The sequence below is a fragment of the Podarcis erhardii genome (assembly GCF_964252035.2).
Source record: "Podarcis erhardii genome assembly, chromosome: 8".
Classification (NCBI taxonomy): Eukaryota; Metazoa; Chordata; class Lepidosauria; order Squamata; family Lacertidae; genus Podarcis; species Podarcis erhardii.
Window position 1 is genome coordinate 51,466,897 of NC_138499.1, and position 24,713 is coordinate 51,491,609.

General features: G+C 41.1%; 1 protein-coding gene across 5 annotated transcripts in view; it reads left to right on the forward strand.

Annotated features, from left to right (window-relative positions):
- LDLRAD4 (low density lipoprotein receptor class A domain containing 4) overlaps window positions 1-24,713 on the forward strand; it is a 279,034-nt gene that overhangs the window by 93,425 nt on the left and 160,896 nt on the right. For 4 of the 5 annotated variants that reach the window (XM_081875130.1, XM_081875129.1, XM_081875128.1 and 1 more), the window contains one exon: window positions 16,530-17,020. The exons of the other annotated variant lie outside the window; for it this stretch is intronic. In XM_081875130.1, the coding sequence (XP_081731256.1) occupies window positions 16,981-17,020 (40 nt within the window). In that variant the 5' untranslated portion in view covers window positions 16,530-16,980. The remainder of the gene's footprint in view (window positions 1-16,529; window positions 17,021-24,713) is intronic. 5 annotated transcript variants of the gene reach the window in all.

A 24,713-nucleotide genomic window follows, 5' to 3' on the forward strand; every position in this document is an offset into this window, starting at 1 on the left:
CCTTTCTGCATTTTCTTTCTGGGCTAAAGAGAGTCAGCCCTCATGCACCATGGGAAACAGAGCCTTTTATATTTTTGATAAAATAATAAATTTCTCTTAGTCAAAAGAGAAATGCTAAAGGACCTTATAGTCTATCTAGTGCAGTATTTTGATAGTATCCTTGTGTTTGCCCAGGGGGTGGAGATATTTAGAGGTATGTACTGTTTGAAATATTTTCTTTCAGAGAATAGACCTCAGAATTTTACACCCAAATGAGAAATAAAATACTTGTCATTTGTGTACTTAGTAACAGAAAGTAGATATGGCCCCCTCCTCTGCCTACTATGTTGGGGGAAAGAAAAGTGAATATAGTTCCCATTATTGCAGTTAAGTTACAAGATTATAAGCTAAATAGAAATTGCTGTTTTACTTCAGCAACAATCAGACAGGCTAAAATAAGTACATCATCAGTCAATGAATCAGGGAGCAAGATTTGTAAAATGGCACAATGCTAAAGCCACCCAGAGATTTACGGGTATAAGGCAGTATACAAATTTCATAAATGATGATGATGATGATGATAAAGGAGGGGCACCAAGCAAGAGACAGAAACTTGAGATTATGCTCAGTGGTGTTGTGTGCTAAGGCAAAATCCTGGGCCTGACCTGAAAGCGTTTATTTCTAGCAAAGAGTTGTATCTTTAATAGCGCCATGGAGTTCCACTAGTAAAGCAGCACTTCTGTTTATTCTCCTCCCCCTGTTTTCCTCACTAAATCATCTCCATAGGGTCCCCTAATCCCCCAGATCTGATGTACGAGGCCTGTAAGGGGAGGGGAAAGAGGAGAAAGATGCAGGGGAGAGAATGGGAGTTATTAATACTCAGTCCAGAAGGTCAGAGGAGCAGGATACTGGTGTGGGGAAACAAGGGCTGGTGAGTAACAGCAAGATTGGTTGGTTGCTAGAGGTAACACTGTCAGCCTGAAAACTGCTAAAATGGTTGCTGACCAAGGTTCAAGTCAGCAGAAACCTAGGGATATAGCTACAGTGGTACACTTCAGGTTACATACGCTTCAGGTTATAGACTCCGCTAACCCAGAAATAGTACCTCAGGTTAAGAACTTTGCTTCAGGATGAGAACAGAAATTGTGCTCTGGTGGCGCGGCAGCAGCAGGAGGCCCCATTAGCTAAAGTGGTGCTTCCGGTTAAGAACAGTTTCAGGTTAAGAACGGACCTCCAGAATGAATTAAGTACTTAACCCATGTTACCACTGTATGTGAAATAAGCAATGATAAAGCATCCAATTATATAGTTTTACATGCTTGTCCCATAGAACTCAATGGAACGCAGGCCCGAAGCGAGTACATATTAAAAGAATAACATGGCATGCAGGAAGGTGGCAATAAAGTCTCATGCTCTGAATATATGTGGTCACCAAGCTAAAATAATGACTGATTATAAATGTTCATAAATCTGGCACATTGCCTTCTTTTACTGTGTTGAAAAAAAAATTGTGTATTTATGAGCAGCAGTTTGGGATTTAGTAGCTAGCCAGGGAACATAAGCAGAACTAAAAAGCCGAGGAGTTTCCCCTCAAGGCACTTCTCAAAACCAGTGACAGAGAGAGGTCACATGCAGAAAAGGATTTGAAATAGTCACATAAAAGCAAAGGATTTTAAAGTCAGTTATTCAAACTGGAATTTTCAATAGAACTCATCTTCCAGCCACTCTTGATTCAGGTAGGGGGCAATTCATTTTTAATTACAATAATGTATGCCTCTGCATATTTGGATATACATGGATAAGTGCAAAAGAGAACCTTTCATTGATGTATATTGGATATAATTTGAGGTTTTATGACCCAAGGAACTTGTGAAATTCCATGAAATAATGCTACGATGTTGGTTTTTGTTTTCTTTGATAAAGATACGGAACTTAAGGTGCGGCGTGATAGCTTCCATTATATGCCTAGTGCTTTAGCTGCTACAAATGCTTTGTTTCCCTTCCTCTTGACTGGAATCAACAAATTAATAAGCAAAACGCGATTGCCGCATTTGCTTAATGGCAGCTTCCCCATGAAAAGGTAAAAGAGCATATCAAGGAATGTACTTGAAACAGAAGTGAAGAGGAGATGGTGTTGGTCTTCTGTGCCACTATTCTAAATGTGCAGCAAAGAGAAGAGCCTAGCAAAGGTTTCAAATAAACACTGCTATCCCACGCCCTAACCCATTCCCCAAAGTCTTGAGAGACATGCCTTTATATTTTAGGTTATCTTGGTCTAATTCAAATATCTAATTGATAAATATGTCCTTCTACCATTGCAAAACTGGGATTAACACAATTACAATCCAAGTGTAAATTCTTCAGCAGTATTAAACTTGCAAATGACAAGTCTAAAATTATAAATATACTACCTCTCTGGTTGTGCAGCAGCCAACCAAAAACATTATAATCCATGGTGAATATTAACCAGTATTGTTTGATGTAGGTATATGAAATATCAATGCAAACAGGCATGGAAAATATTGGTTTTATCTTTCGTTGAGAAATGGAAGATTTCTTATAAAAAAATCACATAACATTAAAAAATCATTAAAAAAAAGAAAAGTTTTCTTCGCAGTTTCTTCTAACTAGAGATTACTTAGTGTTCTGAAAAATAAAACTGGAAAGAGATTTAACACTTTCATTCATATCTCTCACTACTTCTTAGATCCAGCTCTGAGTTTCAGCTCAGTGGAACTGAGGACTTTCATGGCAAGGAGCAGCAATTTACATCCATTGATCAGAGGCTGTTAAATGAACTTTCCTCTAGAATCAGTGATTTCCCCTTTTGACTTTTCAGAAGGAGTGTTAGGTCTTTTGTTTAGCTAGTTGGCTAGATTTGTTTGTGCTAGGTAGCAGCATTTTCCTATTTCCCTTTGGTTGTTGAATTTCTTTTATTTATTCACATACCATCTTGAACCCTGGAAAGTGAGCTAATAAACCATTTTAATAAATAATTATTTCATTTTTCTGATGACTGTTTTTTATTTTTATTTATTTATTGAATTTATATACCACCCTATACCTCGGGGGGTTCACATAAAAAGATCACAGTATATAAAATAAAAATAAAAGCAATAACCCAATAATACCCCTCTCCCCAAAAGAGCCACATTTTAAAAGGGTATGGGATGTTGATCAGGCCTGGTTAAAAAGGGACATTTTTGCCTGGCGCCTAAAGGTGTATAATGAATAGTAAATGAATTTATTAATAGCAACTAATAAAACAGATACCTTAAAAAGTAATAAAATGGTGAAAGGCACAGGGGAAGAGGATTATTTTGGATCAGAATAACTGACCATTGGCAGTAGAAATCCATGTTGGCTATTCCACACTCTTCCTGTTGCTCTGTCAAAGTGGGAGTCAGGAGCAGGTCAGTAATAACTCACAAAGTGTCAAAGAAATTAACTCTTTATTCAAAGAAACAAAACAGCTCAAGCCTAGTGAGCACAGCAACTCCTCCCCATAAGTGTTGCTTCAGTGAGGCAGTTGCAAGGACTGAAGATCCTCTGTGGGTTCTGGGAGACCTGGGAGACCTGGGAGGGGAGCTGGTCACAGCAAGAAGATCCTGCCTCATCTCTGCCTCTTGGCCCCCCTCCTCTCCAGCCTTTGCTTCTGCCTTTGATTCTGGACTGCTCTCTGCCACAGCCTCTTCCTGCTCACTAAACCCTGTTGACCTTTCAGCTCTGAACACCTCTTCCTCCCAGTCTGCTCCCTCTTCTCCATCTGATCACTCATCATCATTCCACTACATATCCCCTGGCTCTGACCTTTCTTCCCCTGGGGGTTCCCACCACTGCCTCTCACCACTCCTCTGCATCTTGCCTGTCCATTACATCCACTGCACCAGAAAAAAACAGTATTTTCCTAGTGGCAGAGTATTTTTCTGATGTGTACTGAGAAAATGTGCCTTCAACAACAACAAGAAAATAGTTGTAATAAGAATAAGAATAATTTTTTATATCCCCCATCTGGCTGGGTTTCCCCAGCCATTCTGTGCGGCTTCTAATGAAAGATTGCAAAAAACATTAAAAATCAGTCATTAAAAACTTCCCTAAACAGTTGCATTAAAAATGTTTCTGGAAAGGTTCTAAGGTTGCTTGGTACTACGGTACTGACTTGCTGTCAGTACCTCCTAAATAGCTTTTAATTTATTATCAGTCAAAGCCTGTTGGGCATTCTTTAGTAAAAATAATAGTGGAAAGTGTTTATGGAAAAGAGTGTTGGTTTTTAAATGTGGATGCCACCAACTAATGTTTGAGCAAATCTGTCTTGCCCAACCTTAACCTCTGTGGAAGATGGATAGCAACACCTTGTTCCATTGACAACCATTAAAGCAGTACATTTGATGTACAGTAATGCACATTAAAGGAGTAGCATAACCCAGGTGGTCTTACTCTAAGCAATTGCAGGGCAGGGGGGAAATGACAATAGTGTTCAGAAACAAGTCGAGTCCAGAAATCAGATTAACCAGTTTATTTAGGGAAGTGAGAAAGTCAGTGCATAGGTGCAATCTAAAGGAAAGTAAAACACTAAACCAAACTGTCATTGCAAAACTTGTAGTTACCTCTGCTGTTGGTAGTAGCCCCTGGAGTTGGTTGTAGGGTGAGAGACAAAGGGCTACAGCTACCATATCTATATTGCCTTTTGCGCCCAGGTGGCTTTGAATGACAGGTTGTGGTTTGAGGACCCGATTCCCCAAAAGTGGACTGAATACACAAGGACACGTGATATAAGGTTAATTAATGGGCAAGAAAAGGCCACAACTTTATTGATTACAGCAAGTGAAAAGGTATTGGCTTAGGCATTGGATTACGTCAGATGACTGACTCCACCCCCTCAAAGAGGGGTGAGTCAGAAACAAGGGGGGTTTATTTACCAGTAGGTAGAAGGCGAAAGATTTATACGATCTGAAGAGAAACCAGAGTGGAAGGAAGCTTCGTGGAAGGAAGCTTTTATCACATTGATACCAAAATCTGAAGCTGAAAAGACACAACTTAAAAACTATCGTCCCATCTCCCTTCTGAATGTGGATTACAAAATATTTGCAGACATTTTGGCAAGTAGATTTAAAAGAGTTCTTAATGAAGTAATTCATAAAGACCAGGCAGGCTTTCTCCCAGGCAGACATATGTTTGCAAATACTAGGAACATTATTGACGTTTTGGAACTTTTGCAAACAGATATAAATACAAAAGCAGTGTTAATTTTTATAGACGCGGAGAAGGCCTTTGACAATATCTCTTGGAAATTTATGAAGGGAAATTTGAATGAAATGGGAGTGGGACGGGGGTTTGAGAATGGGATTGACGCAATATATTCAGAACAAAAGGCTAAACTAATAGTTAACAATGTGGTCACAGAAGAGTTCAAAATTGAAAAAGGAACACGACAAGGCTGCCCGATTTCCCCTTTGTTATTTATTTCGGTTCTGGAGGTGCTCTTGAACTTGATCAGAGGGGACCGGTTGGTGGAAGGGATTCAGGTCGGAGCGAAACAATACAAATTGAAAGCTTTTGCAGATGACCTAGTTTTGACTCTGCAGGAGCCAGAATCTAGTACGAAAAGAGTATTACAACTGATACAGGATTCTGGTCGGGTGGCAGGATTTAAATTAAATAAACAGAAAACTAAAGTGTTGGGAAAAAATTTGACAGATACAGAGTCGGAAAGGTTTCAGAGAGAAACAGAACTAACTATGGTTAAAAAAGTAAAATACCTAGGGGTAAACATAACAGCAAAAAACCTGAGTCTATTTAAGGATAATTATGAAAAATGTTGGTCTGAAATTAAGAGAGACTTGGATAGTTGGACAAAATTGAAGCTTTCTTTGTTAGGCCGAATTGCTGCTATCAAGATGAATGTATTGCCAAAAATGTTGTTTTTGTTTCAAACATTACAGATCGTGGACAAAACGGAGTGCTTCCGGAAGTGGCAGAAAGATATATCCAGATTTGTCTGGCAGGGCAAAAAGCCCAGAATTAAGTTTAAGATATTAACAGATGCGAAAGAAAGAGGGGGCTTTGCCCTGCCAGACTTAAAGTTGTACTATGAAGCCGCAGCTTTTTGCTGGCTAAAAGACTGGCTACTTCTCGAAGACACTGACGTGTTGGACTTGGAAGGTTTTAACAATGCTTTTGGTTGGCATGCATACCTATGGTATGACAAAGTTAAGATCAATAAGGCCTTTAAGAACCATATTGTCAGGAAAGCAGTGTTTAATGTCTGGACAAAATACAAAGACTTACTGGAAAATAAAACTCCAAGGTGGCTCTCACCTCTGGAGGCTAAGGCCCTAAAAAGACCCAATATGGAGGCTAAATGGCCAAAATATTGGGAAATATTAGAAAAAGATGGAGACAATTGGAAATTGCAGAGTTTAGAGAAAATGAAGGATAAGGTGCGAGACTGGTTACATTATGCTCAGATTAAAGAAGTTTTTAAAAATGATAAAAAGTTAGGGTTCCAGGTGGAGAAATCGAAGTTAGAAACTGAATTGTTAGAACCAAAGACTAAGGTATTATCTAGAATGTATAACTTGCTGTTAAAATGGAATACACAAGACGAAATGGTTAAATCGGTTATGATAAAATGGGCACAGGACATTGGGCATAACATTATGTTTGAGGACTGGGAAAGGTTGTGGACCACTGGGCTGAACTTCACCGCATGTAATGCTCTGAAGGAAAATGTAATGAAAATGATATATAGATGGTACATGACCCCAGTTAAACTTGCCAAAATATACCATTCGTCTGATAATAAATGTTGGAAATGTAAAGAAAACGAAGGAACATTCTTTCACCTCTGGTGGACATGCCCTAAGGTGAAGGTCTTCTGGGAAATGATATATAATGAGCTGAAAAAGGTATTTAAGTATACCTTCACAAAGAAACCAGAGGCCTTCCTTCTGGGTATTGTCGGCCAGAAGGTGTTAAAGAAGGACCGAACATTCTTTATGTATGCAACAACGGCAGCAAGGATACTCATCGCAAAAAACTGGAAAACTCAAGATCTACCCACACTGGAAGAGTGGCAGATGCAACTGATGGACTATATGCAACTGGCCGAGATGACAGGCAGAATCCGTAACCTGGGAGAAGAGAAGATGGAGGAAGACTGGGAGAAATTCAAGAAGTATCTACAAAAACATTGTAATTTGGTTGAATGCTAAGAAGGATGCTAGATTATAAAAAACTGGCCACCACTAAATTAGATTTGAAATTTGATGATAAGTGAGACTAAAGAAAATATAAATTTTTTTGGAAGAAGTGCTAGATTATATTTGAATGAGTGGACATGAGATTGTAAACAAGTTGATAATTTGTTTGGAAAAAACTTTTAACGATGTAAATGGGAGCGGGAGACGTGAGGAAGTCCAAAGAAGTGATGAAATTATGTCTGTGATAGAAGTAAGACTGTTTATTATTTGTGCATTTATATTTAAAAACTTTAATAAATATTTATAAAAAAAAATAAAAAATTTACCAGTAGGTAGAGCCTGTTGATGCTAATCCAACTATAGACTCTCCCCTGATGTCACTGAGGGTCGTGCCATGGCCTCCCGCCAAGCAGGCATCGGACTGAATACACGACCACCAGATTCCTTTAACGGAATACCCAAAAATTGAAGGCATAGGCGATGGCCACACCTAGCTCTTCGACACCACAACACATTATTCCAATGCCTAACCGCCACCTGAGCCCAAAAGGGGCTCGTCGCCAATACCCTCACAGCTGTAACCAATCCCTAATGCTGCTGATGACGCTATCTAGCCAAAAGTCATTCCCCAGGTCTGAGAGATGAACCCCATCATTCCGATACAAGGCCTGGTCGCCAATCCAGATATGGTCATGAGAAATGACTCGGCCATTCATAAAGCGCACCCAACGGGCTACTGCCCGATTTAAGAGTTTCCTGGTTTTTTCAATGGCCATACAGTTCTGCCCACCACGCCAAACAATTCTCTTCAGGAAGGAGGACCAGAACACTGTTGTTCCGGGACACAGGGCAGCAATCGCGTCCAGATCTCTTTTTATGTTCCACCACAAGTCCGCACTTCTCCTGTTAACGAGGTCATTCTCCCCTAATTGAATGAGAAGGATGTCGGGAGGGCCAAACGTGGCTACTTTCTCCCAGAGCAATGGCATAAGCTCTTCCCAACGCATGCCTCATCTTGAAAACCAGGAAACTTGAACTCCAGGTGGCAAACCAAGATTAGGAGTGAGGCCGCAGCTGACCACCCGTATGCGGGCCCAATGGACTATACTGTGGCCACAAATCCACACACTTCTTCCGAAAACAGCTGAGAATGAAAGGAAAGAGAAAAAACGGGTAAGTAGGGGTAATGTAGCAGAGTGTACCCTAGCGAATATAACCTTTATAAGCATCGGATTTCCACCAGCCCAATTCCTTAATCCTATCCGCAGGCAGACCCAAGCGCGCAGCTGTTGTGGCAGTGCCAATCCTGAATGAGTGCGCAGCATAATCCTGGGAAGATAAACCACAAGCATCAATAGCTTTGCGGAGTACCCTAGTGAATTGGTGTCTCAATAAAGGTGACCCATCTTCGTGAGCCAGAAGCGGACCCGGGCTGGGCGGTCTGAGGTAAAGGTACCGCCTCGTGTCCTTGACCGGGCATGGGCCCTGCTGTGCTGACGCTGTAAGTTTAACAAGAACTCCCCTGCCGGCCTGATCAGTTTTGGATTGACGTATCCGCACCGTCATGCAAGTTTCAGACAACTGCACGTCCTCCATTAGGAGGCCGCGCGTTGAGCCGTTAGCACTGACCTCGACTACCACTTCGCCAACTCTCAGGGCGCCAAAAAAGGCGATAGCATATGCTGTGGAAAAGAGGCGGGCCTCAAACTTGGTCCAGCAGATTGACCTAAGCTTTGTGCGTATCTGAGTGAGCAACCCATAAGAAATCGGCTTACGGCCCTCGGCCCTAGGGGGTTGTAGCCTGCCCCAACCCTCAATAGCCCTGCGGATCAAGAAGTCACTGCACGGATCGGAGGAAAAGGTGGCTTTAGCAAAGAAGCTGATGGTGGCTACATGTATCTTTAAGGTTTTGGGGGCACGCCCCAAGTCATCAAGATGGGAAAGGTATTGCAGAACGTCGTCAGTGGTGGGTGGCACGCTAGGCGAAAGCCCAGATATCCCAGACCTGAAGCCCAAGAAATCTCACCAGGCCTTCTTGTAGGACCTGAGAGTGGATGGTGCGACAGACGCTAATACTCCCTTAATCACTTTGCGTCTCCAATGTTCCACAGGTGCTCCGGAAAGGGTTCGGGCAATAGTTGCGCTCCAGGTGCCAGCGACCGGAAGCGAGGTATCTGAAAGCGAGACAAGCTATATCATTATTGATCCCCGGTATAAATTTGGCTGAAAATATTATGTTATACTCAAGGCACCGGAGAACGAATGACCGCAGAAGGGAGGAGACCCTCGCAGATCAAGATGACTGCCTAGCCAGTATTTTCACCACCGCCTGGTTGTCGGTTCTGAAACACACCCGACGATTTCAAAACTCCTCCGTCCAGATATGTACGGCCACTACTATTGGAAAAAACTCAAGAAAAGTGAGATCATGCGTGATGGCCTCGCCGTGCCACCCCGTTGGCCATCGTTGAGCGCACCATCGTCCCCTGAAGTACAAGCCAAAGCCCAGGGACCCTGCTGCATCAGATTGAACCTGGAAATCTGCGAACAAGTTAAGAACATCCTGCCATAGGGATATTCCATTGTAGTGGTCCAAAAATGTCAACCAAACCTCTAGGTCCACCTTAACTGACTTGGGAAGTGGGACCCTGTGGTGTGGGTGCTTGAGACCCACTGAAAGCCTGGCCAGGCGGGCGCAGAAGGGGCGTCCGGGGGAAACTACTCTGCAAGCAAAATTAAAATGACCTAACAGGGATTGTATCTGTCTAAGAGTGACCTTTCTTAGCTTAAGGGTAGCTCAGATTATTTCCATAAGGGCGTCAATCTTTTCCTTAGGCAAGCGGGATGATTGGGCAATTGTATCCAACTCGATGCCCAAGTACGTGAGGCGTGTAGCCGGGCCCTCAGTTTTTTCAGCTGCGAGGGGAACATCCAGGTCCTGGGCCAGAGCTGAGAAGGCCCCAAGCAGGGAGGCGGGACGACGAAGAGTGAGGCCGAGGAGGGGCTGGCGCCGCAGCATATAGGCTGCTGTACACGCCCCCTCAGAGACACCTGGTTGGGTGCCTGCCGATGGGCGTGGGCGCCAGCCAGGTGAGTGGAAGGCAGGGGGCTAACGCCTCCTGCTAGAGGTGGAGCTCGGGCTCCTGCCCACAACCACTCCCCTCTCTTCCAGGAGGAGAGTCTTTGCTAGGCCCAGCCAATTATAGAACATACTTCAAGAAAATGAACATAACACCTTTGGGAAGTTGGGAGATGGGGCTTTCAAAGCGTTCACTACTGCCAAAATTATGTGACTTCTTTGCTAGACAGCAGACTTTGGGTTGTGTATTCAGACTTGGTTGATGGAGGGGAGACATGACCTCCATGCTTGAACATGATGGAGCCTAAGAGAATTCAGATACCTTAAAGGGATATGCAAACGCAGGGCATACTTTCGTGACAACGAAAAGATAATAAGCACATTTTACACTGATAAGTGCATGATTTTCTTTTTTCTTTTTTAAGTGTCAAATTTAACAAAGCAGAAAAAACATAGATTTTTTTTTAAGGACAGAAAAAGACACGCAATAGCTATACACACTGTTGGCTCATATTGTGAATACAATAGCCATTATTACTTTCCTCTAAAATTAAAGAATAAAGGTCAATATAAGCCATCCAGGTGTCCAAATAGGTACCTACATGGTGTTTATAGATACAAATGTAGCCAGGGCAGTGAGGTCTGCAGACCATTGCAAAATGGATGGTGAGTATTTACCCTTTTCAGGCTATAAGTCTCTTGGCAACCATAAGGGTTGCAATACCCCTTTTGTTTTAACCCCCATGATACAGGAATATAATGTAAAAGTACATGAACATCTGCAAATGTATTTAATTTGGGCAGTACAAAATTTATACAGATAACAACTTCAGATCAAAAATACTATATCACCGGACATGCCACATCTTATTTCTCAACAAGGCCTTTCAAGCATCTCCAGCATCAATGTGTACAGTATTTAATACTACCTTCCTGTACAAATGTTATTGAGTCCAATATACCCCAAAGAACATTTTTTATAGGATAAGTTTCAAATATAAAACATTCCTTATAGATTCTAAAGCAATTTTCCATTGTTTAGGTTGTATGGCACTTTCTAATTCCCTGTTTTACAACTCTTTTAAGTTATTGAACATCAACTTTCCAAAAGTCCCATAGGCCTTTATAGGCAGCAGTTGTGGATTTAGCTTTCTGAGAAGATTGATTTATTCCCTCCAATAATTTAGGAAATGCCAAAGCACTCGATGCAGACAGTGCATAAACAAACTCCAGCATGTGTTGTATTTGCAGGTGTTGCCATTCTGCACTCACTGGTAAATGATATTTAAACCACAATATGGAAAACGACAACAAATCTTCATCTGAACTTATCATCTAAATCCCACAATAGACCCATTTCTTCCGCAAAAAACCCCTCCTCTCTTACCTTCAGATCTTGACAACCCCATAAAGTTAATTTGGCATAAGCATATGGGTCAAATTGTATATGACTATACACCACGTCTCTCTTGTTGCTAAAATTGTAAGTGTTATGGGTCCTTTCCTTTTTTTATACTTAGCCCCAAAGCTAACTATTCTAGAGTGCATAAATACGGTAAATTACACATGGTGGGGTATTATTATTAATAGCAAATTTTATTCATGTGGGATAGAATTATATGTCCATAGTCTTCTTTGTGATAGGAAAGATATTTAGTCTCCATGCTAAGATGTTATGAAACAAAGTGAATTTTGGAAAAGCTTCAGGCTAGAGTATATTTCTTGACTGTTATCTAGAAAAATTGCAGCTGACTTATTGCTTTCTTCATTAGGCTGTTAAAGCTTTCATATTGGGAGTTATTATTTTTCCTGTGACTGAAAGTTTCCTTCAGCTCTAAATATGGTGATTTTTTTGGCATTATGGAGTGTTCAGTGCATTTTTGTGGATTTTATTATACAACTAAGTCAAAATGGAAGAAGTATACCTTTGTCTGAGCTTTCAGGCTACCTAGAAACTGAATTCAGTTTACTCATGCTTGCTTCAGAGCTTACTTTTTTAAAGCATCATAATCATGGAAGGATTGTTTCCCCCCTGGTGGAGCACTTTCCAGGTTAATTTCTTTGGGCAAATGTGTTTTTGTGAAGGATATTATAGATGGATGCAGGCTTAGTTGGTTAAAGAAAATCTCAGTTGAAGTCCTTTTGTACTTAGTAGGATTTATTTCTGAATCAACATGCATTGGATTGTACAGTTGGGGAGGAAATACATACACATGTTTATAGATAGAAAGTACGCATATAATTTCTGTTATATAACAAAGATTAATGCAGTAGGTGACTGCCTGTGACAATGATTGAATGCATTTTCCATTCTCTTCAGTGGAAGAGTCTTGCACATATCAGTCTTGTTTTGGAGATTGCCAATTCCAAATTGTAAAAAAAGCATTGTCTGTCTCAGTTCTGTGAGCCTTGGTGCCAGGAACACCCTGCAGCCGATTGCGTCTACAGTTCTTTCAACTCTGTTTGCTTGTCTGGATAATGTTCTACATTTGCACTTCTTTATTTAGCGCCCAGACGGAAGATGTTGACTACTGGGACAGTGTAAATAAATCAAATTAATTCTTGCAGCATGGTTTGATTTGCAGGAGCAAACCAGAACTCACTTTGCCCAGTAATGCATATGACAGTGTTGGGGCTTTCTCCCTAGATTCTTTTGGCTCCTGAGCAGCTGCTGGCCACAGCAGATGGACTTTTGCAGCACTAGCTGATCTAACCTTCCAGGAAGATGTGAATTTCTATGAGCATTTCCTCAATACATTTGCAGTCATGGTCTGCTCATTAAGCTGTTCTGTGAATGATTAAGCATTTTATAAATGAGTTCTATTTTTTTGCAAGAGCTCAACTGTGCTCAGATGGTAAAAATATCTTCTGGAGTGGCAGACTTTAGGAAAGCTACATGCTGATGTGCACTTGTTTCTATGATTTCGTTGACTTCATCAGTGCTTGCAGTATTCTATCGAACTAATTTGGTGTTGAACTGACATAAAAAGCCAGCTTACTTCTCTGTGTCAGTATTCTGTGGCTAGAACCAGGAACCACAGGTGTGATCAAGCCTCAGAGCCCTCTAAAATATTGTTGCTGTGATGTCTTGACCTGAATATGCATGTAGAAAAGAATGCCTATTTCAGTAGGTCTGTAGGTGGCCAGCTACATCTGATTTTAGGCCCAGAGAATCTAATTATTATTATATCTGACAGGGGTGCCCCTGCCACTCTGGGTGGCTTCCAGCAAAATATAAAGGGACAAAACAAAACATTGAAAGCTTCCTGAAACAGGGCTGCCTTCAGGTGTCTACGAAAGGTCTTATAATTGTTCAACTCTTTGACATCTGATGGGAGGGCATTCCATAAGTGGGTGCAGTTGCTGAGTCAAGTTGGGTGGGTGCAGTTACTGAGAAGGCCCTCTGCCTGGTTTCCTGTAACTTCATTTCTCACAATGAGGGAACCGCCAGAAGGCCCTCAGCGCTGGACCTCAGTGTCCTGGCTGAATGATGGGGATGGAGAAGCTCCTGCAGGTATACAGTGCCGAAGCCATTTAGAGCTTTAAAGGTCAACATGAACACTTAGACTTGTGTTCAGAAATGTACAGGGAGCCAAAACAGATCTTTTAGGACCAGTGTTATATAGTGGTACCTCGGGTTACAGACGCTTCAGGTTACAGATGCTTCAGGTTACAGACTCCGCTAACCCAGAAATAGTACCTCGGGTTAAGAATTTTGCTTCAAGATGAGAACAGAAATCGCATAGCAGCGCGGCAGCAGCGGGAGGCCCCATTAGTTAAAGTGGTACCTCAGGTTAAGAACAGTTTCAGGTTAAGAACGGACCTCCGGAATGAATTAAGTTATTAACCTGAGGTACCACTGTATGGTCCCAGCGGCTGCTCCTAGTCACCAGTCTAGCACCCACATTCTGGATTACTTGTTTCTGAGTCACCTTCAAAAGTAGTCCCATGTAAAGCGCATTGCAGTAATTCAAATAGCAGGTAACCATTCTAGTGAGACAGTGGGCAGGAAGGCAAGATCTCAGCTGGTGTACCAGATGGAACTGGTAAACAGCCACCTTGGATACAGAGTTGACCTGTGCCTTCATGGACGTCTGTGAGTCCAGAAGCTAGAAAATGGGGAAATGCAGGAAGTAGGATCCTGTCTGCTATACTGACCAGGAAATAACACAAAGACAGGGTCATCATATTTATATCACATGTAGTCAGTCCAGGGACTTCGTATACTGCTTGCCAGTCAAAGAGGTGATAATACCTAGTTGACAGAGCAATGCCTGCTGTGTTTGAAGCTCCTTTCTGCTTCCAGTTTCTTCACATTCTTCACTATTAGAGATATGGTTGCCTCTAAGCCTGAGGTGGGGAACATCTGTTGCCCCAGATGTTGTTGGGATTCCATATCTCCTCAGCCAGCACCAGATCCACATGTGTACACCAGGCTGGTGAAAGTTCTTTGTAAACATGATAGCCCTTTCAGACTGGGGGTGAGCAAACAATGGAGTTAAAGTATAGTGCCTTGGGGAAGGTATTTGCAGTTTTTTGCACAATGCATTTAAACATGTTTCTTATTTGTTACGCACAGTCTGCACGTGTTCTCTCAGAGTAGTACACCTATTGTAAGGATGGCACACTTTCCCAGGACTCATAACACAATATTTTTCTACCTGGTTAAAATAAGATGCCTCCTTCAAATAGCAAATTCACTTGCTATTGTAATTGGTGTGTGGAACATACTGATTCGCAGAAGTCCTGCCAAAGATGCTTTGGGACATTCCAGGAATCACGTGTTGAAATCAGACTTTGGTTTTACAAATAATGAAAGGGAAATAAATAACACTCAGCCAGCAACACCCAGGAATGCCACTTAAAAAAAACACAACTGAATCTGACCGGGTCATAAAAACCTTTAGACCATGAGCACTGAAGCTGTGTCACCGTCATCAGCCTTTTAAATCAACAGCAAAAGTGGGTGGATCCAGCCCACATTCAAGAGTGCTTCTATGCCACTATGTAATACGAAACAGAACGCAATTGGTGGCTTCTGGAAAAGAGGCCTGTGCAGCTTGTCTTCCGACATAGGAAGGCCTCTTGTCCTTAAGTATTTTTCCCTTTCTGGAAATAGACTATCCTTACTTCAGACTCAAATTGTGAGTGGAGAGAATGAGGGAGGGAGGGAGATTGCTTTATGGGAATCATGCTTTCCTCTTGAAAATTAAAATACTAGAGAATGGTTTTCTAATACAGTAATATTTTGAAGGCGGGGGGGGGGGGGCGGATTTCCCCTGGCTAAACTGAAAACAAAGCACATATTCCAGAAAAAGCAAAGCAGAAACTCATCACAGACCTACAGTAGGCGGAAAACAAAGGAAAAGAGCAGAAGCAACACTATTATTCTGACTAGGGTATCAGAATTAAGGTGGAGATGGTTTGGGGCCCACCTCAGCTGGATCCCCATTACAACCTGCTTACATTCTCCAAGATAAGGAGATGACTACCATTGAGTTCTAAATGGCAAAATAACTGGCTGCTTTTAAAACTATAAAGGAAAGGGGGGGATACCTTTTTGTGCACACACAGGAGAGAGGAGAAGACATGGAAATGGGAGTGACCCGTGAGCAAGGGGGAGAATGGTAGGGGTTGGTGAGCATGGCGAGCAGGGACACAGCCCCCGGTTAAAATAGTCCTAGTAAAATAACGTTTTAAAAACCAACACAAATGCAAGGTAATTTTTTTGCTGAACAATAATTTCAGCAACTTGGGTTTTAAGAAAAACAAAAGTTGTTCCTAGCCTGCTATATGCACTTTCTCTGAGGTTTTACCTCAAAAGGGCAAAAATAGGTGGTACAAAGTGTCATATTTTATAAGAGAGTTTTAGAAAATGGTAATGGTGAGACCTGATTAATTTATAGAATAGGCTTGAGGGCCTTGAGTGTTTTTACTTTTCCCTTTTAACTCCAGTTTTGTTATTGTACTGCTCTTCCCCCATCCTTACTAAATATGGCTTTTGAAATGTAAATCGTATCATGTTCAGAGATGCATATTGACATCTTCAGCACTGCTTCTCTTTGCATTTCAAAGAGTTGTGTGGTCACATTTTGCATTTCAGCAAAATTGCAGTATTTTCCGTCTAAGGATCTACTTTTATGTGGGCAATCACTCCCCACTAAACGGGGTGTTTGTGTGTGCACAGACGCACATGGTCTTATTCCCTGAATGTTGTGAATCTTGCTGTAAGTCATCAGGAAACATCTTTTTCCTTTTTAATTTCTCAGCTTGCCTGAGGGGGAGGTGAAGCTCAAAGAGAACACAGAAGACAAATGAAGACCACATCTGGCTGAATCCTAAGGAAAGTAAGCAAGCAAACCCAGTGATGTTTTCTGAGCAGAGGACCAGAACTAAAGTTTGAAAGAGAATTTTAAAAAAACAACAATGTGTGGAATGACTGCTTTCGTTTACATGGACACAGTAGCCAAAATTCTCTGGCAGGACGGTTGAGGCATGTGATCTGCACTTACCACTTGAATTTGACGCACATCCTTTTTACTGAAGGGCTCAAGGGACCTGGGAACAGGTGGGAATTGGATGATGCCAAATGCCAGCTTGCAGGGAAGAAATGGACATTGACAAGCAAAGATGGAAGTGACTTGATAGCTTCAACTCTGGAAGCTGTCTCTGGAAAGGACAGGTTAAGACTGGAATCACAAACTTTTCTGGGAGAGCAGTATGCAGGAAGCTGGCTTTCAGGCCACAAATGCTTTCACAGGTAAGGATCCACCCCCCCCCCGTAATATCAAGACAAATTATGTTTTCCTCGAAAGCAAATGTATTTGTGTTTAGATAGAACCACTGACATATGTGAAAAATGAGAAAACTTAAGAAAAGACCTGCTAATCTTTTCGTCCTGATCATTTCGCAGCATAGTGATTCAGGATTTATCTATCACATCCTTCAAAAATGGCTGTGCAGGCACAAGCAGAAGGGGGCAAGATGTACAATCATTCATGTTATGAGACCACTGTCCTCAGATTCCTTAAAACTATGAATTTACATGCTGTTGGTGGAGTTTAAGTGATGGTTCTTGTGATACATTTTCTACTTGAGCATAATACTGAACTATGCATCAGATATGATGGGTGCATGCATTAATTTTTTAATTTACATGGTGTGCACGGTGCACAGGTCCAGATTTATATCCAGCTAGAATAAATATATTCTTGAAGGATGCTAGATTATAAAAAATTGGCCACCACTAAACTAGATTTGAATTCGATGATAAGTGAGATTAAAGAAAATATAATTTTTTTTGGAGAATTGCTAGATTATATTTAAATGAGTGGATATAAGACCGTAAACAAGTTGATAATTTGCTTGGAAAAACCTTTTACGATGAAAATGGGAGCGGGAGACGTGAGGGAGTCCAAAGAATTGATGAAACCACGTTGCGTTGGAAGTAAGATTGTTTATTATTTGTGTATTTGTATTCAAAAACTTTAATAAATATTTATATAAAAAAAATAGAATAAATATATTCTTAGAATACTTAATCTGTGTGGGCTGCGCAGAGAGAATGGGATGGAGAACTTCTGCTATGGTCAGTCCTGCAGCCATTTTTCACACGAGACATGGAAGAAGGTAGGAACTTGCATCCAGAATGTCCCTTGGAGAACTTCCCAACCCCAAACTCTGAAAACTCATGCGTTTGTTTTTTGATTTTGTTTTGAAGGCTTGAAGACTACAATCCATATGTTTATACTATAGTAATCTATACTACACAAATCAATGTGACTCCTGTGGTATAAGTGGATTGTGGAATGTGTGCCTTATTGAAGAGGCACCCAAACATTGTCTGTCAGAGCTTGCAGTCTTTGCTTTATTTTGGTTGGCTAGAAAACCCTGGGAAATTATGAGCAAAAGCATGCGGTGACCCTCTGGACGCCAACAGAGGCCACTTGGAAAAACACTGCGATTATACAATGTAACTTGTAGGCTCAGACAAAAATTCTTCATATGTGGGTGAACTTGGCAGATGGGATTCACTTCTTTAGATGCTCAGTTTTTTAAATCAGTAGGAGAAGCTGAATGTGGTTTGCTTCTCTGTTTGTTTGGTTCAGGGCTTTTTGGGAACCCTACAATAAAAGAAAATGAATACCATCCAGGGTTACATTCTTTTCTTCACAGTGGTGAAATCCTAGTAGACCCAACTATAGTCTTTCAAAAGAAACCTGAGATTCATTGCTCTAACAAATGAAGAACAAATAGAAACTGGTTTTGAAATTCATCTAGAATTCCGTGGGGTTTTTTTGGGGGGGTTTTAATAAAAAAAATAACCCCAACAACTTTAGGACCGTAGCAACACAAATAAGTATTAGGTATCTAATCTGTCTTGGTAAAAGATGCCAGCATCTTAAAGAATGTCCATTAAGCATATCTCACTTGTATAGACCCTTTAATAATATTCTCTACCTTGTGGACAATGTGACACAAGTGTGCTTCAGAGTCCCCACAAAACAATTATCTTGCATTGTCTAGGATTGCTAGCTTTTTGTTCCTGTATGCCCTTTTCAGTGCCTGCTAAAAACATTCTTCTTTAGACAAGCCTACCTGGATGTTTACAAAGTTTAGGTTATTTTAATCTGTTTTAGTATTTTAGCTTTTGCATGTTTGAAAGTATGGTTGTGAATTCTTCTTGATTTTGTTGTTTTATCTGCTTTGAGGCTATATATATATATATATATATATATATATATATATATATATATATATACACACACACAATCAAAGGGTATACGTATAAATTTAATGAAACAAACAGATAAATAATGGCAGTTTGATTTGCAGACACTGCAGGTGATACTAATTGTGCTCTTATGTCTGTTACTTCCCCCAGATATTTTTTTGTTAGGGTAGACTTACCTTTGAGACTTCACCCTTGCTTTGGAGATATCTCTCCCTTCCAAAGTGTGCATGATGTTTGTGCCTGCCCTTGTGTATGTTCAAAAATAGATCCCTATACTTCTGTATTCACCCTTGCTTTGGAGATATCTCTCCCTTCCAAAGTGTGCATGATGTTTGTGCCTGCCCTTGTGTATGTTCAAAAATAGATCCCTATACTTCTGCTATTGTAAGTCTTGGAAGGGAATAAGAAAAGGAAAAGCCACTTGACTGTAGATCAGGGATAACCAATGTGGTGCTGTCCATATGTTGGACTCCATTAGCCGCAGCCAGCACGGCTAGTGGCGGTGATGGGAGATATAGTCCAATAATAGCTGGAATGCAGACACTATATTGGCTATCCCTGCTGTAGGCTACAAGGATGTGCAGTGATGGAGAAGACTATGGGCTTTGTGGCTGCCGCAAGTGCAAATGTTTTGCTATATATTGGGGCTTGCAAATGTTATCTCTTGCAGCGAAGGTAGTGCTGGGCCAGGAGACAGAATAAAGAAGTATTTCAAGATGAGATACTTTCCCCCTTTTACAGGGGTTTTAGAGCCTTCATCATTGTTTTGACTCAACTGTAATTGCACCACCAGTGCTGAGTCTACAGTCTGTCAGGGCTTGGCACCTTGAAATGTGAATTCTAGAAGTTTTAGCGGGCTACTCTCCTTACGGAGCATCCTGCCTCCTGAATAGAAGGCCTGATAGTTGGTAACATTCCAACCGGTTGTGAGCAAATAGTGTGATCATTTAAGGCTGTCTGCTCCTGGTATCTTTGACAAGCCTGTAGGCTTTCTCTTCCTGATGTGAGTTGCAGAGATGACAATTCAGCTGTCAGCTCTTCTAACAATCACTGAACAAAATAATGTGAGAAGTCCCACTTGCCTACCACATTGCTGTCATTTTCGCCTCCTTACAAATGATCCTTTGACATGATGTCAGTTGCGTGGTTAATTCCTTAACCTGCTTAAAATCCCCCAGTATAATATAGTATGTTAAAGTGATTTTCATGGGTAACCAACAGTATAACAGTTGCATCAATTAGCATCTGTGGTGCAATTAATTCCAAGAGCACTGGCTTCAGAATTTAGAGTTTGGGACATCCCCAGATTTAGTTCTGGTGTCATGCAGGCACTGGGATGAGTAATTTAGAATTAGGGGCAGCCCCAGTTTTCTGACTTGACCAGAAAATGAATAAACACAGTAAACACACACCAGCATTGGGCTGTAAAATATATGGGTCTCATTCTTAAATGCCTTCCACAGTGCAAGAAATTTAAGTTAACACTTGATGGTCAAGCAATTGATTATGATCATTTATTTGTTTGTATTTTTGATTTCATGTTAATTTTAAAAAGCTTTAAGAAGTTATCTCATGGTTCAACATTACCTTTGATTATTGTAGGTACTTGCATTTGAGATGAACAGGGCAAGACCCCAAACTGAACTTTATCTATTGAAAGCCTTGGCATGATAGCCTTTTTAGTTTATTTTTCTTTGTATCTGGTGAAATATTAACTGGGTGTATTGGATTTTAAAGTTGTTTTCTTTTACACACAATAAAACAACTTTAAAATACAATACATATAGAATGTGTTAAGAAAACAATTTAAAATTTTTAGATAGGCCTTTTGAGAGCCTGTATTCCACAGCTACAGAGCAACAACTGGAAAGGCTCTGCTCCTGACATAAAATAATTTTAGCCCCCATAAAGATACTCTTTGAGGTAGAGTCTCATCAGTAGATCTTAAAACCCTGGGGACTCGTGGAGAAAGTATTTCTCAATAGACTAGGAACTGAACTCGTGACTTCCAGCATGCAGAGCAAACACTCTGTTGTGATTTATGGAGTACAAATGTGAAAATTCAATCAAATTCTGTCCTTGGTTTCAAAAACAGGTGCCTTAGAACAATAGCTTCTGGAGGTGGCTATAAGAATGATCCAGCTTAAAAGGAAAGCTGTTTTGAAGATACAGAATACATTGAATTCTTTTGCTTTGAATTTGCTACATAGGCTGAGACAAAGGGTGATAATTTCTTTGTCTTATCCCAGTTTCTGAAGGGGTTCAACATCTATGCATCCAAATGGCTAGGTAAAGGTAAAGGGACCCTGCCCTGACCATTAAGTCCAGTCATGGCCGACTCTGGGGTTGCGGCGCTCATCTCGCTTTATTGGCCGAGGGAGCCGGCGTACAGCTTCCGGGTCATGTGGCCAGCATGACTAAGCCGCTTCTGGAGAACCAGAGCAGCGCACGGAAACGCCATTTACCTTCCCGCCGGAGTGGTACCTATTTATCTACTTGCACTTTGACGTGCTTCCGAACTGCTAGGTTGGCAGGAGCAGGGACCGAGCAACGGGAGCTCACCCTGTCATGGGGATTCGAACCGCTGACCTTCTGATCGGCAAGTCCTAGGCTCTGTGGTTTAACCCACAGCGCCACCTGTGTCCCTGGCATCCAAATAGCTAGGGTTAAGGTTTTTGAAAAGGGTTTTTAAAGTTCTTGGGGTTAGGAGCAGTTAGCCAAATGCAATGCTAGAGGCTTCACAAATTTTCTTATGCAAGGTGACCAAGGCCTCAGCAGGAAATTTTTCCAAAAACCTATATTCAGTCCTTGAATATAGGAAGTAGCAGTCAAGGATAGTGTCTGCAAGTGTGTTCAAATGGCCTTTTTAATGCTACTGAGCAGCCACAGCACCATATTTTGGAATAATGTGGCAAGTCCACTGAAAGAAAAAGCATAACATCCCAGTCTGCCTTACACTCTCACATTGTACTTACTTGAAAGTAAGCTCCATTGAAATCAGTAGGGCAATTCTGAGTAAATATGCATGGGATCAGACTGGAAGTGACTGTGAAAATATCACCTCGCTCAGCAGGGAGGGGGGATGTGTCTGAGCCTACTCTAATATTATTACAACAGGTAATAGTTTGCTTGAATAAATCAGAGATGGCAAAAATAATTGGCAGAGCATGGATTTATGTGAACAGATGGTATACAGGAAAGAACAGAGAAACTCTAGGGAAGCGTGAGTTGTCCACTGAGTCTTTCATTCTGTTCCTGCTCTGACTTTATTTCCTAATGCTGTGTTGTCTAATTTTGGAATATTTTGATTATTATTTTTTGAGGGAAGGAAGATGGCCAGCTTTCTGACTGCTTTGACATTTGTGCTCTCCCTTAAGCTACTCCCATTTGATTTAAGGGCACAGTCAGAAAGGGAGCTTTGTGGGGTAAATAAGGAATTCAGCTTTTTTTTTTTTTTAAAGATGAGCACAGTCACAAAGCATGTATCTTTAGAACAAACATCTGTGCACAATCAGTGCTTCTGAGAGCTTCATTGGTGAAACAGTTTCGTACAATGACAGTTGAATGTAGATAGCTTGTATATAGGTTGTGGTATGAGAGAAGGGGCTATGTAAACAGGGCAAGTTTAGTGGCTCAGAAAAGCATGAAATGCTTGTTTGGGATATGAGTGATTCAGAAATTGTATGTTTATCCTGGAGGCTTAGACTATACAAACCAGTAATTTATACTGGCGGAAGATGAATATGGAGCCCGGCTGTGTATTCAATCAGTTCCTGATTTAAATGGAAAAAATGGAAATTGCAGATGACGCACTATTTCCCCTCCCCTCCTCCTGAGTCTTATTATACTTGATCTGTTTATCTTGAAAGAAATGCTCTGTGTACACTGTTACAAATATTGCCCCTCAGTTGTTCCAGGCAAGACATTGGACAGACGTGAGACCTGCCAATAAAGTGAGAAAATGGTTGGCTCAGCGAAAATTCACAGGGGTGGGGAACCTGTGACCATCCAGATGTTGTTGGAATACAGCTCATTTTTATTAATCTTTTTTTTTTTTAACCATTGGTCATGCTGGCTGGGGTTGATGGAAGCTGGGAGTCCAACAACATCGAGGGTCACAGGTTCGCCATTTCTGTTTTAAGGAATCTGTTCTACTCGTAAAGGAATGCATATTTTCTCTCTCGTTGGAGAAATGCAGTTTGCTTGCCAGAAGAATTCTGCGGTGAAAGAAACTGCTTAATGTGTTTCACATGGCATTGGAGAGAAGATACAGCAGACTGTAACACATGTAGCAAATGTGGTTTGAAAAGGTAGCATGGATGAACATTTTGTAATTGGGGGAGTTAAAAAAACACCACCTTTTCAAAACCGCTGAGTGCTTCTCAGAGAATTTGGCTCTTAGGACTATTGGGTTAAAATACAATCCATTTTATGTGTTGTGGCAATGTGCTGGGTAGCCTCCGTTATTCTGATGACTAGCTGGAAAGACTGATGTTATGATAAATGTTCTGATAAATGATTGTCTGGCTCTACACAGGACTCTTGTTCACAGCTGAAATGGGACCATAGCAAACTTGGACAAAGGGCAAATTATGGCAACCCAATACATATTCGAGGCCAGAAAGGAATCTTTAGCCTGCTCAGATTAGCTAAAGATCCTTAGGGTTTTGTTTTGTTCGGTTTCTGGCTTGTTTTTCTTACCTGAGTCATCTGGAGAGATTTGCTGGGCAGGCATCTGCTTGTAGTACACTGTTGCCTGGATGTTCTGGGTTAATAAATATGTGTGTGTTGATAGGTGCTGTTTTGCGATATGGTTGCCAGCTAAAATTTCGAAAGTATGGAATGTTTGTTACACAGGCATGCAGTTGTGATGATACTTGGGAAATTTAAACGCTACTAGCAGGGCTCCCCCCCCCCAATCCAGAGCTCAGCTCCAGCACCTCTCAGGTGGGCGGCATTGCCATTCTAAGAGAACAAGGGAGAAGTTCATGGTGAGTGTTGACACCTCTTTTTCTAGAAAAATAGTACTGGCTTGTATCACAGGGTTGTGAATTTCAAATCTGGTCAGTTTCAGTCCTGGGGTTCTATATCTACAAATGAAAGGATCTGATTATTGATACATTTTAAATTAGTGTGTGTGTGCACGTGCAAATACCTCCCTCCCTTTTTGTTCCACCTCCCACTTTTTATGTCAAGTTTTAAGTGGGTCTGCTACCATCATGTGCCATTAGAGGTATGTGTGAAACATCTTGTTACTTATCTTTGTCAGCCACCCTGGGAGTCTTTTTGGGCTTTACAGCAGGGTAAATATGCTTTAAATACATAAACAAACAAAGAGGTATGATCTCCTGAGACTTGTTTTCTGGTCCCAAACATAGAATTAAGCTAACCAAATTTAATCTTGCCACCAGAAGTCCCAGTGGATCTGTTCTTTCATTATACATGTATATAGAAACCTTGGGAGGCTGACAGTCAACAACCCGACAATTTTAGATAGAACATGCCAGACCTTGACAATGTCTTTCAAGTTGGATGCTGTTATTTCATACTGCAAAACCCTAATCACAATTTATCTCACTTTGACTGATAAATTTGATCTTGACTCATTGCATGATACAGATTTTCATAATAAACCTTCCCATTTCTTATTCCCCTCTGAAAAAGAAGCAGATCATTTCCACAAATAATTCCTGATGTACTGTGACTTATGCAAGACTAT